The sequence below is a fragment of the Rhyacophila brunnea genome, unplaced genomic scaffold, assembly GCF_057557595.1.
Source record: "Rhyacophila brunnea isolate RB1 unplaced genomic scaffold, BYU_Rbru_1.0 scaffold_7, whole genome shotgun sequence".
Taxonomy (NCBI): Eukaryota; Metazoa; Arthropoda; class Insecta; order Trichoptera; family Rhyacophilidae; genus Rhyacophila; species Rhyacophila brunnea.
In genome coordinates, this window is record NW_028233339.1 from 37390858 (window position 1) to 37405693 (window position 14836).

General features: G+C 32.2%; 1 protein-coding gene across 1 annotated transcript; it reads left to right on the plus strand.

Annotated features, from left to right (window-relative positions):
- The first annotated feature begins 13 nt into the window (after positions 1–13).
- Positions 14–6162, plus strand: LOC147064813 (putative acyl-CoA-binding protein). The gene is made up of 4 exons (XM_085957569.1): positions 14–139; positions 1763–1797; positions 2629–2743; positions 5810–6162. The coding sequence occupies exons 2-4, from the start codon at positions 1783–1785 to the stop codon at positions 5947–5949; spliced, it is 270 nt and encodes an 89-aa protein (XP_085813695.1). The 5' UTR covers positions 14–139; positions 1763–1782; the 3' UTR covers positions 5950–6162.
- Positions 6163–14836: the final 8674 nt, after the last annotated feature.

Consider the following 14836-nt stretch of genomic DNA (forward strand, 5'->3'; position numbering starts at 1 on the left):
ATTTGCGCTCTGAAGTTGAGCTGTGACATTTTTGACATTTGACGTCGGCGTCATTTAAAAAAATAAAAATATATATTTCGAGTAGTCGTATGATCGCTAGTTTTGTTGTTTAGTGCACCTTTGACTGACTGCCTGAAAGGTATGTAATTGTTTGGATATATAAAACATTACCTAACAATATATTATGACATCTTAAATCAAGATTTTATGATAGAATGCTTGCAAATTCTCAAAAATAGTTTTCTTACTAGGCACCTACAAATTTTTCGATACATAGAAAAAACAACTTTTACACTAATTATCACCGCTATTCATAATAACAGTATACATAATTACGAGTATGTACAATAATTGATCATTTTCTTTATGATAGATGCTAAATTCGTGATTATTGAGTATGTAATTTAACTATAAATTTGACATATTTTAAGGTATTTTTACCATTTTAAGGTAGGTATCTAGCTACCTAGTAAAAAATACATAGATACAACTTATACCCTAGACTTAACAATAACTCTAAATAAATATATACATAATTTAATTTAAAAAATAATTTAATAATTCAATATTTTTATTCCCAGTACCAAAACGATGTTTAGGTGATTTTATAAGAATTTATGTTCAAGTATACTGAGCTATAAATAGACAAAAAAAAATCGTTTATTTTCCCAATTAGCACTTCCAACACGGCACCAATTAACACTTTAAAGCAGCGGTTCTCAAACTTAAATTTCCTGCGTGGCGGTCCCTTTAAAAATTGTTCGATGGCTCGCGGACCCCTTTAATAAAAAATGAAAATTTATATTATTTTAAAGAAATTGGGGGCTGCAAATATTTTGCACAAGGGTGCCACATACCTACAGCACGGCACTGCTGAGGCTGTTGTGAATAAAACATTTTTTTCAAACAATTATGTATTCAGAAAATATTACATATTGTTATGTAGTCATTAAATTTAAATAACAATTTTAATGGGATGGATGTATCTGTTTTGCCTGAACAGTTCTTCTATGTTTGGCTTTGTTTTGGCCAGTGCAACTCTCATGTCATTTGTCGTGTGTAATCTGTTTCGACATTTTGTCTTGATAGTAAGTAGTGTCGAAAAAACCGTCTCACACTCATAGGTGGGTGCGAATGGAATCAGCACTCTTAGAGCCATCTTTGCAACACCGGGATAGGACTGTGCCATTTCAATCCAAAAAATCACTGCAACACGTTTCACGGAAAACATGTTTTGCACCCCCATCAATATCAAATCAATAAACTGTTCCTGAATTAAATTGTCCTCCGAAGGCAGATCACTAATGGAGAGTACAAAATAATGGGTTATTGATGAAACGATGGTATTTTTAAAATTCTCTTTGATCAGGAAAATAGTAAGAAATTTCGTCGCTAAGAATGAATACATGCTGTTTCATCCTCTCAAGGATATCGCCATCGACTTCAAGCTCATTTTCATCAATTTATGTGTCCACCTGTGGAAATGGGGTAAAATTCTTCCTCTCTAACTTTACAATCCATAGTTCGAGCTTCATTTTGAAAGTTGTCAATTTTTCGTGACAATGGAGCAGTGTGATATCTTTTCCTTGCAACCCAAGAAATGTTACATGCTATAATTATAAAAATATAAATATGCATTCGTTTTTCGCGGTCCTACTGAAACCGCTTCGCGGTCCCCCAGGGGACCGCGGACCAATTTGAGAACCGCTGCTTTAAAGCAATAGATTAGCCATTGCACCTAAGCTTGTATTTTGTTTTTTAGATCCACTACAATCTGCCGCTATGTCCCTAGACGAGGTAAATATAAAATATTATATTTTTTGGTACAACACAATTTAACTGGATGAGTTGAAATGCAGCACTCAACATTCCATTACTTACAGCTCTGCATGTAAACGTCTTCTTACTCGTACGTTGAAACATGGAATATGTCATCAGAAAATATTATCATACACAACAAAATGAACATTTTTTTGTAATTCTCCGTAGTAGGTATAAGAAATAGAAAATAAACACTACTTCACATTACAACCTCGGGGCATAGGGCAACCACAAGATCATGTCACGTTCCTCTGTCCAGCTACATCTTTTCGTGTCCACAGCTATATCAGCGCTGTATCATGAAGATTTCTTTACTTTTTTTTTGTTTTTAACACTACAAGATAGTAATAGTAAAAAATCTCAGAAACACCCATGCTTTAAAGTCTGGGAATCGAGCCTAGAGTCCCCTGATGAAAAGCAGTTGTTTTACGTATTAGACTATGTGGGCGATTGGACTTGTGTCTGCAGTGTGAGGGAGGGTCGTTGTAATCCGTGAGATGTGGCACAAGGTCACCACTCATAGACGGCATCCTGAGTACATGTCCCAGGTTAATTGAACGCCTCTTCATTTGTTGGCCTGCATCTGATGCGTTTTCTAATAAACTCGGAAAGTTCGTAATGCAGTAGCTTACGGAGACAATGATTTTCAAAACTCAACAGCCGAGAACCTGTAACTTTCGTATTTCAAAATTTATTTATATGATACATATTCAGAACCTTTATTAACTGAGACAATATGTAAATATGTACTGCATATCCTAGGTATACTCCGATAGGGTGTCATTATTTATTCGAATTGTTTTCCAGAGATTCGAAAAGGCAGCAGAGGATGTAAAGAAGCTGAAGTCACCAATCGGTGATGCTGAGTTGTTGGAGGTGTACGCTTATTATAAGCAAGGCTCACTCGGAGATTGCGATACAGGTAAAGATTTACTTGATGATTCTATAAGACAGTTGAATGAGTCAGTATTTGGTAGCACAATAGTTTTATAATAATATGCAATGTGTGGTTTTCATTCCCTCTCTTTGCTGTCTATTTTTTATCTTTGGATTAAGAGATTCAGCAAAGCCGCATTGAATACAGCTAATTGTTTTCTTCCAACAGTTAAATGTATTCATTTCTATGGCACCATTTATGTGTTACTTATCTTTGTACTATAATTACTGAATCATAAGTTGCCATAATAATTGATAAGGTTATTTATTATTAGTTTTCTGATAATCCACTTATATAAAATGTCTTTTATCTGATTTCACTATAATTTTACTGCATATATATATTATGTAATATCTTATCACATTTATTAACTGTAATACTAATATGTAAGTGATAGGAAATGTAAATTTATGTAGTTAGGTACGTATTCTAAAAATTATCCCTTTATTTTCCTCATTTCCTCTATTCACTGAATTGCAACATTATTTTACCACACATCTTATTAAATTTAATATAGTAGGTATTTAAAATATTATTACAAAAGCTGGTACCTATATAATATAAAGCAGTTGCAAAGGGTGGAGGTAGGCTGTTAAGATCCAACGTAAATAGTGCACTAAACTTTGTCAGTCATACGTATATGTTTTCATGGAACTGAGACTACAGATTGCAAATTGTCTCGGTTAGTTTTTTAAATTTAATTAAACTCTGCGTAAAGTAAACCAATCCATAATAGAAAATAGTCAAACAGTCTATCTACAAAAGTAATAAAGTATAAGAGTAATGCGGCAATATAAGTCGGTAAGTCACTTTCGACTAATAAATACATTTGCAAATGTAGGTATAATTTTCGTGAACAATGTTCATGTAAAGAAGCCTATTTACGATGAAGAAACTGAATACAACCAAGTTTTGTACAAAAAAGGAATTTATGTGTATATCGTGAATGGCCAAATAATCAGTTAGTGTGTTTGGGCCTCCACATCCCTAAACCCGCCACTGGTTTTCTGTGGGTATACACTAAACGGACATAACTAAAACAAAACAGAAACCCTTCGCAGTGACCAACCCAAGACGGATAGCAAGACTCGCAAATATTCGCAAGTTATTTAATTTTTTTACCGGAAAAACTCTTGTGTTTCTGTCTCGTCTGCTTGGTGAGAACCTGGCATCATAATTATTGACTGTTTTTTTAAGCATGTTTTATGTAGTATGATATTACATAAATCTATATGAAGGTAATCTTACTTAGTCACTGTCAACATTAAATTTATTTTCTTACATTTTATCTATATCTTATCAACAAACACACTTGCTTAAGTATTATTACTATTTATATTTTATATCTATTGCAGTGTTTGACCTAAGGTTAATATCAGCTATTGATTTACCGATATCTTGTTTGTACTAACTTTACCGTGGTATTATCTATCTAGACTGCGGCAAGTTTAATGTGAAGCGTGGCCGTTTCGAGAACTACAATACTGAAAATACTTTCATAATATATCGCAGCGCTACGACGGCGGCCATGACACTTCAACTAATACTTTTCACACTCTAGAGATCATTTATGTTTTCTTTAAATTTACTTTGGTAACCACTCAATAAATAATAAGCAATAAAATACTAGTTTTTTTTAAATTTTATAATTTTTTTATAATTTAAATTCTAATTGATTTATTTACCCTGCCATCTCTTGATACTTACGAAAACGTTGATCGTTTTGTTCAGAAAAATCGTTTTATTTGAAGCACAGTTTCTAACCACTGAATAAAAGAGTTGAGTAATAAATAATTGAGGACCTTGCATGAATAGGGAGGCAGATCCAACTTTTAAAAAGTTTGGTAAATTAAAAAAAAACTGTTTAATAAATTAATCTTTGTACTAATAATAAATATTTATACTAATAATAAAAAAATATACATTTTAATAAAATACCATATTTTCATATGTTATAATATAGTTTTTAAGGTAAATAAATAAGTTTTACAATTTTGGCAAATTTTGAAAGTTTGGATCTGCCCCTGTTTTGCACCAAAACGTTAAAATTTTACTATAATCTTTAGTGTCATGGATAATAAAACACAATAAAAAATATGTATTTCAGAAACTATTAATCGATACTTAAATAACTAACAATGTATAACAAAGCAACAAATGAATAGCAAAATTATTTTGTTCATTGCAGTAAGGGGGCATGTCCGGATCTGCTCCATTGTTACACCAAATGGACATTGGTGGCACATCGAAATTTCGCAATAACACACTTTTGTCTCTGATATACTTACATTTTTTTGGTTATATTGTAGGTGAAAAAAGAGTAACAACCAAAAATTGGATCTGCCCCCTTTTAATGCAAGGTCCTCAATTAGTTTTAAGGTGAATAGGTACTCCACATCCCAGAAGCACCTAGCGAAAAATATGAACCTTGCCATTTAATACAATTTGTTGTTAGTTTTCATTTTAAAATGTTTTAAAAATATTAAAAAGAAATTAAATGTTTTTAATCATAAAGTAATATGTTATAATAAGATTAGATCCTATGACGAAAGCACATTTTATAACATAGTTTGTTTTATATTTAATAAATATTTATATTTCTTTTTAATGTTTTTTAATGGGTACATATTGATTTCTTAAAATAAAATTCAATAGATAGATATGTAGTACTGAATCTGGCTTTTCAACATCTGTTTTATCCAGGGCTCGATTGGATTGGATGAATTTTATTGTTAACTAGTATAGACTTCTTGCTTTGGTTACTTATGTATACTAAAAACAAAACAATGATTCGGTTGGTCGATGGTGTGCATGCGGATGGGGAGCCAATGAGCGCATATTCGTATGTATTCGTACGCATACAATCCACCAACTGAATCTTTTTTTTTTACTGTACTGATATTTAAGATTTTACTTTTTTTTATTTTTATTTCATCTAAATATTCTAAACAATGGTGCATCATTCATCAAGAAACTTTTTGTCTTGTAACAATATGGGTGAAGGTTTATTTTTAAAATCTTTGATTGTAATGTATTAATTTTTATTTTCAGCCAAACCCGGAATGTTCGACTTCAAAGGAAAGGCCAAATGGGAAGCCTGGAACGGTAAAAAGGGCCTGTCCAAAGACGATGCCAAGGAGGCATACATCAAGAAGGTCCAGCAGCTGATTGATACCGTAGGGTTAGCATAAAATGTACCTACAGCGTGAATCACAACATGTCATTATTTGCACAAACCAGTATAATTTTAGATCCACAGCTATAAACTGAAACATGCCATATTATTAATATTTTGCAGTCATACTCATTCAGATTTAAGTTAGAGTGTAAGTCAAGCCAATTAAGTTTTATCCCTGAATAATTCTCTCACTAGTCAGTGTTTAATAAATAAGCCACATTTCTTTTTAAAACATGTTTTAAAAAAAAAAAAAAACATTATATCTAGATCAAAGTACAGCAACAATAGAAGAGATTTATTTGTTTAATACCGTGCCATTTCCGACAAGTATTTAGTCAAAAGAATCGTTTATGTAATGAATTATGAGGGTTATATTGAGTAAAAAACTTGCTATTAATGTATACACAACGTCCTTAAACATACTCTTAAAATAATGTACTCTGTGTATTTTTGTAATGTTTATACATTCTGTAGACATCAGTTATATTTAAACTTCTTAAAATATGTCATTAATCACCATTTATAATATTATTTATATAATTAGTATTGTCTGAACATATTGGCATTTTGTAGATTTTTCAGTAAGTAAAATACTATTACAATTATTATACAAGACTTAATTAACAAAAAGATTATAATAGTAATTAATATATGACCAAGTTTCTATGACTCTTAAAAAATGTCATTCATTTTATAACGTATTGTACTGCTAGATAAATGATAAAATTTACAAACATAAATATAGGATATAAATTGCAGAATTGTAATACCTATTTATATTATTTGAATTAATATATAAATTTATGTTAATTATGTTGAATATTATAATTTTTTGAATGATTAAATAAACAGGGTTATTTTACTGTAACAATAGAAAGTTTTGTTCAATTTTGTCTTTTATTTCATATACAGTACTCGCTCAGTAATCCGCCACTCGATTATCCGACAACTACTATAATCCGCCGTTATTTTTACTAATTGAAACACAAAATCAAGCTCTATAATTCGCCGGTATTCGTATGTAAAATTCAATAGTCCGCCGCGTGCCTATATCAGCTGTCCGCCGTTGTATTTAATGTAGCTGAGGCATGGAACAACCTACCGGGACGAGCAATAATTTAATCATAAAAGAAGCTGTGGCCCTCCATGAATCAAAATGACGAAAACTGGGAACCCAAAGACTTAGTTCCATTACAAGAATTGATTGAGAGGGCCACTGAAAACTAAGAGCTAACGCGGAATGTTTTATTAGAATGGCTAGCGGAAAGTTCTGAGGGATATGCGCCACTTCCGATTGAAGACAAGCTAATAAATACATCAAGAGGCTTGGATTCTGAGGATGAAGGCAGTAATGGTCAACCGACTGCAGCTCATACAGTCAAATCAGAAGATGGACTAGCTGGGACTGACGTGTTACCATTAAATGGACAGAGGAAAATAATGCAACTGTCAACACATTCATCATGTATAAATTATGAGATCACACAATCTTCCAACAATATTCAGAAAAAAACAAAAAACTGAACAAGTTTAGTGGTTGTGTGTTTAATTAAGTGATTTCCTGTTTAATATGTATGTAGTTAATAAACTTAGTTTATAATTATTAGTATGTATAATTTAATACAATATACATAATTGATTTTGATCATAAAAAAACCTTAAGTTGCTAGTTCAAATTTCTCAATAAAAACTATTTTTACGACTTAAGGGGGGACATGCTCGTCGAAGGTCAAAATTGAGTTTTTATTGTATATTCAAACCATGATCCTGGACACTCCTTAAACGTTGTAGACGATCTATTTATATACTTTTGAAGCCTTATTATCCTTTATAGTTATTTTAAACATTTGATGACTGCATGAAGTATTTTTGTTACATAAAATAGTATTCTTTTAAACCTCTCGCTCTAATGTTTTAGAATATAGTCATATTTCGGTACATAACTGTGCAGTGGTGTTAAGATTTTTTACATTTATTAATTTTTAAACGCATTTATAAAACCATTAGCATAATTTATTACGAGATAATTTTTGTAAAATATTCACGATAAAAAATTATATTGATAATCTCTGTGATCCCAAATTTGACAAGAATTAGGCATTTTATTATTCAAAAAATCGGCAAGATTAACACATTTCAAGATGATTCTAAAGATATTTATTATAAGCTATGTCTTTGACCATTCAAGTGTGATAAACATCTTATGAATAATGATTGCTTTATAATAATTATTTCCCTAAGAATAAGGTAGTGTTTTTTTGAAATACGCCATTTCTTTTGTCATTCCCCAGTGGTTAAGCTACAACATACGGCCGTAGCCATAAATTGACAAACTATAATTGAAGTAAAGAGTAAAATGATATTGACGCGCGTGTTTGGACATGTACCGTTTAAAAAAAAATTAAAAAAAATTCGGTTAGGTACATGTTCAAACACGCGCGTTAACATAATTTTACTCCCTACTTTAATTATAGTTTGTCATTTTATGGCTACGGTCGTATGTTGTAGCTTAACTACTAGGGAATGACAAAAGAAATGGCGTATTTCAAAAAAACACTACCTTATTCTTAGGTCAATAATTATTATAAAGCAATCATTATTCATAAGATTTTTATCACACTTGAATGGTCAAAGACATAGCTTATAATAAATATCTTTAGAATCATCTTCAAATGTGTTAATCTTGCCGATTTTTTGAATAATAAAATGCCTAATTCTTGTCAAATTTGGGATCACAGAGATTATCAAAATAATTTTTTATCGTGAATATTTTACAAAAATTATCTCGTAATAAATTATACTAATGGTTTTATAAATGCGTTTAAAAATTAATAAATGTAAAAAATCTTAACACCACTGCACAGTTCTGTACCGAAATATGACTATATTCTAAAACATTAGAGCGAGAGGTTTAAAAGAATACTATTTTATGTAACAAAAATACTTCATGCAGTCATCAAATGTTTAAAATAACTATAAAGGATAATAAGGCTTCAAAATTATTTAAATAGATTATCTACAACGTTTAAGGAGTGTCCAGGATCATGGTTTGAAAATACGATAAAAACTCAATTTTGACCTTCGACGAGCATGTCCCCCCTTAATTTTTACAATATTTTGTATTTATTGAAGCAGTATAATCTGCCGTTGTCACTAATTGGACATTTGTCTGGTTTTTGAGGTGGCGGATTACGGAGAGAGTACTGTACACTATTCTCAGGGCCTTTCAGAGAAAACGCAAAATCCACTGCAAGTGGTGTTATCCAAGACCTTCTATAATAGTGAGGTCACGGCATGAAAATGCTGATCAAAAGAATTTTTTTTAGAAATCACAGGCACTTCAATTTTATTAGGATAGACAAGGTGTCAACAAATTGCGCCTCGCGAGCCGCATGCATTATTAATGAATAAAAAAATATCACACAGCTTGATAATGTTATCTTATTGCTTAATCCATCAGTGAATCTATTCTATACACAAGGTGGCTATCAATGGTAGTTTATCATATTTATGTATCGAGGCGGTTAATTGTTACAATAAGTCAACCGTCTAAACCAGGGGTCGGCAACCTTGTTGCCACGAAGGACGCAATACAAATTTTGAACATAGCCGGGGCGCATAATATATACATATATATACTTTTCTTTAAGGCTATACCTCAGTTGAGGCATGGTCTACAAAAATCGTGGCTAGGCGTTGCGCGGATTGCGGGCCGCGGTTGCAAATGACGCATGCCGAATGAAATATAATTTGTCATAAATCCAACATGCGTCCATTTAATGTTCTGTTTATTGTTCTATTAGTAACAATATTAATATATTCTTTGACATGTTTTCTTTTTCAAGTAAATGCGTAACGTTTTTAGTCATCTTTACACGATTTAAGAATTAATACCCCCGTCGCCATCACGAAACAATTTGACGTGTGCCCAGCTTGACGTTCTCTCTCTGAATGGCAACGAGTCCAAAATTTCGTCACGCCTATAGTTGAAAATTATTTGCCGTTTCACTGATGTATCGTCTTAATGCTGATAACTATTAAAAATCCCAATAGTAATTAAAATCTTGATATAACCCCGAAAATCACAGAAATGTGCATTATTAATAATAATATGGCGTTCTATAAAATAAACACCATATTAAGCAATCAATTAATATTTATTTAAGAGAAGATACATACATATCGACATAAATCAACATAAAAAATATTTAACTAATATTTCAAGCTTTAAAATAAAAAATACAAATACTAAAAAAGTTAAACAATAAACCGAGATTGAATTTTCAACATTAGGTGTTATAAATTTAAATTGTTAACATGTATTTTAAAATGGGTGTTCTTATATTTAAATGTAGGTACATATATTTATATTGGAATACATGCTATGGAAAAAAATTCAAAGCGACACTTGGCACTGTAAATCTTCAGCTAACTTATTATAGTCTGGTACATAATTAGAATTAACTGTGCTTATCCAAGTGAGGGTCTGTGAGTCATAATCGATATTTTGATTTTAATTATTTCAAGTAAGAAAACAGTATGAAAATATTTTAATGCACATTGTCTTAAATTAGGATAACTATTCTCTTCGACTACATTCCAAAACATTTAATCATTATAATGTGCTTTTAATATAGTATCATTTTGTATATATATTTCCAATTCTAGGCCTTCGGTATTACTACTAATTTCAAAATATGTTCAAATCATACTGGGTATATCATTTCCAGTAATATTAAATGGATTTATAAAAAATCTCACACTGGTACTAATAACACAAATTCCTCAAAAGTAGAAGAAAACTCTTACTGCAAAAATTACTGCACTAATCATGCACTGCACAGATGCGACAGTATTATAATTTTATGGTATCTTGAGGGCGCATCAAATATCCTCCGAGGGTGCCCGCTGGCTAATACTGTCACCAGTTTGCGTACTCAAGTTTCGGCATATACTACCCATACTCAGTACGTGTGGCGCAATATACTTGTTACAAAATACTTAGAAGTTCGACGAATACTATGAGATCTCACCATTCGCTAGCTAGTTGGTACTGTTGGTACGTATGACATCATCGCCGCGACTCGCTTATGTTTAAACAATAGGTGATAAATTTTGTGTAATTATTGGACCAAATATTCCCTCGGGAATATGGTGACGGCACAGGTTTATTATGATGACAGCTTAAAACATGTTAGATATAAAAAAATATTGTATATTCATTCAAGAATATTATATTTTATTACCTAACATAAAAACAACTCATAAATTTAAAATGTGTTTTGGGACATTTCAAAAAACCCAGCTCAGTATATTTTTAGCGATTCTATTGATGCCGATAATATTTAAAATACTAAGAGTTAGTTTTAGTTTCAGTTGAGTATGAAACTTAAATCGTATTTGCACGCCAAACACTCTATATAGTATTCCAAATACTAGTAAGTATTTTGGAACAAGTTTCGATACTAAGAATTTTTTTATACTGGTAGTAATTATACTTAGTCTTCAAAATCGACCAGTTTTCCAACCTCTACCGCTGGCGCCATGTTGCTGATCCCTTATCTAAACTGTCGAAAAGTGCTATGTTTTATGAACCTCTCTTGGCTGTGTTAACTTTTAGAGTGAGATAGACAGCTTAGTCAATTAACCTATCGTAACAATTAACCACCTCAATACATAAATATGACAAAGTGATAAAATTTATTACCTTAGTCGTCGTTTAGCTGTCAAAATTTAAAACCAAATAAGGGACTTAGGAAAATATGTTCAGGAAAGCCAAAAAACATATTGTTATGAATCGCATTGCTATAATTATCATAAAATAATATAATTAACATGTACTTATTATATAGAATATTAAATTTTCCATCGATATATCAAATAAAAAAAATGGTTTTATCATGGATTGCACAGTTTTATGGCGTTTACTAAGTATCAATATGGTATCCAATATACAAGAATTATTAATGGATTTCCAAATTGAAAACTGATTTTTTACACAAATTTGATTCGAAACGTTGGTATTATTAATATTTTAGTCTTTTTAAATGAGTAATACAATATTAAATAGGTAGATGTCGTTAGTAATATCATTTATTTCTAGAAGGAATTTCCAAAGAACTATGTCAGTAATTACTAATTATTAGTGTGGGGAAATAAAAAAATATGCCACCTTAAAATCATTATTTTATTATATTTGAACTAAATTAATGCATTATCAATAAAAATATACTTTTTGATAATTAAAATACTACATCATCTATTGCAGGCCGTAGGGCTCCTGCGGGGGGCCACAAAATGTTTCAGTAGAACAGCAAATATTTTTTGTAAATACCGTATCTCCTCGGTTATAAAACTTTTTTTTTCCTATTTTGGTGTCTCTGAATTCAGGGTGTGTTTTATAATTGATGGCATCTTACAATCGCTGTAAAATTCCATGTTTGTGATGAATTATCACTGATTAGTAGTAGTGGGGGGTCAGTTGGTCCGGCTCAGTGACGCAGGTAGTCGAGTTATAGTAGCCACTGTCTGAACACGTTATAAAAATTTTGTCCCTAATTACCGTTTAAGATGTCGGCAAGACGACTACATTATGATGCTGCATTTAAAAGAAAAATTATTGCGTAGGTATGCAGAAGAGCATGGAAACAGAGTTGCAGGACGTAAATTTGTCATAAGTGAAGCGAATACTCGTCGTTGGAGAATTCATCGTACTCCTAATTTTGTGTTGTTGAGTTGAAAAGTGATTCAGAAAAATCGGACTCTGAATCCTGAAAAATTTCAGACTGATGGTATAAATAAATAATATGCCTATTTTTATTTGTTTATGACTATGAGGTTGAGCAAGTGGCTGACATCCATTTATCGTAAAAACAAAATCTGTTAATACAAACTTCTACTCTGTGGAGGTTCATATATGATCGGATCGGATTAGGATCGGACATGGTCGAAAAAAGAATATAAAAATAATTACAAGATAAAAAGAACTTTTTATATACCACGTTTTTAAATTTTCTGTCGAATCATATAAACTTGACAATTCTATGTATTAATAAATACTTTTTTTGTACTTGATAGAAATACTGAATAAATATTATAGAATACTGAAATGTCATTTTGACATTTCATATTGATTTCCATAGTAACGCACGTATATATTAATAATTTAGTTGCTAGGACCCCTTAGCAACCAATAATAGTGAGTAGTAAATATTACTTTTAACAAATTTTTCCGAAACATACAAAACAGAATTAACTGAAAATGAATTCAATTCTGCTTAAAGATAGCCAAAAGTATTAAACGAATGCATTGTCGTCGTGTTCTGATATATTCTAAAAGTTTCAAAAGTCTAGCTAGTTGGGAAGTTAACGGAAAAAATTTGTACTGGACACACAAGAAAAAATCTGTACCGGACAAACAAGAATACGAGCTAATAAAAACGTGGTAATAAGGGTGAGTCATGAGCTGAACAGTCCGATGGCTTGCTGCTTCGTGAAGTCAATACCACCCGACCGAGGCATACCTGTTACCCCCAAGGTGAAGCTATACAGCCTGGCATATGCCGATGACGCTGTCCTATTCGACAACTAAATCGAGGGCATTCAAGAGACGATCGACAAGTTGCATAACAACTCATCTCGCGTTGGTTTGAAAATCAACGCGAAGAAAACCAACGTCTTGTGTAATAGCACATGTCCTGATCCAGATTTCCCTCTGATTAGCGACGGACAAAACATCGAGAGTGTCGAAAGCTTCAAGTACCTGGGGGTACACATCACGGGAGATGGCATTTTGCAGAAAAAGCTCGCTATCCGAATGGGAATGGCTGCAGCAACATTCAACTCGATGCGGAATGTCTGGGACTCACGATTGTACTCGGTCAAAACCAAATGCCGCCTATTCGACGCTTGCATTCTGACGGTGCTGCTTTACGGTAGCGAATCATGGCACCTTCAAGGCTCAAAGCAACCGTATACTGAGCTTCGAAAACAGATGTTTGCAACGAATACTGGGTGTGGGGTGGCTTTATGAGCAACGAGGAGATAAGAGAATGCACCAAGCAGCCTCTCATCACGCTGAAAGTGAAGACGCGACGTGGTTCGGCCACGTGCTGCGGATGCCAGAAGAGAACTTCAACCTGGCTTGCCTGTTCTTCAAGCCGACCGGATTCCGGCGTCCTGGAAGGCCGCTAAACGACTCAAAATGAGCGAAAATTTTGCAACATCAGGGAATTTTGTGTCTCAAAAGCGTACGTGATTGTCAGACGCAGCGATTGGCAGTCTGTGTTTTTTAAATTCTATATTAATAAGTACCTAATGTTTTGAATTATTCTTGTTTTCCTACTTCTATTTTGTTTGTCTTCTTACTTAAATAAAAAAAAACATATTTTTTGGAAGTTGTCTGTTTTTACACTGATTTTCGGATTTTTACAGGTTTTTTTTTTTAATTTCCCGATGTCTCCAGAATTCTTTTCTGGAACTCCCGAATCTCGAGAATTCAAAATTTCATCATTTCGGTAAATCCTGAATCTTGAGATTGAGATTTTCTCGGGAAATACCCAACTCTAATCATACGACGTATTTTTCAGAATGAAAAGATATTCTACTTAAATTTAGTGTGTCCGTAATCCAACAAGAATACCTTAATCTAATACTCTAAAATAAAAGAATTCCACAATTCAAAATTATAACCAAGCAAATGTTGCGCCCCCTACCTACTTGGTTACCGACCAAAATCCATCTCGCGATCGACGAGTTGGACATGCCTGTCTTATAATTATTATAGCTTTTTTATTATACATGGTATTGTATAAGAGGTAAACGCAGTTAAGGTTGCATCTTAACGAGTCACAATAATAATATAATTAATTGAAGGCTGTGAACCCAAATGATAAAAACAT

Coding starts and splice junctions, on each gene's coding strand:
- LOC147064813 (XM_085957569.1), top strand. Junction 2,744..5,809: donor ACTCGGAGATTGCGATACAG/GTAAAGATTTAC, acceptor TTTTATTTTCAG/CCAAACCCGGAATGTTCGAC.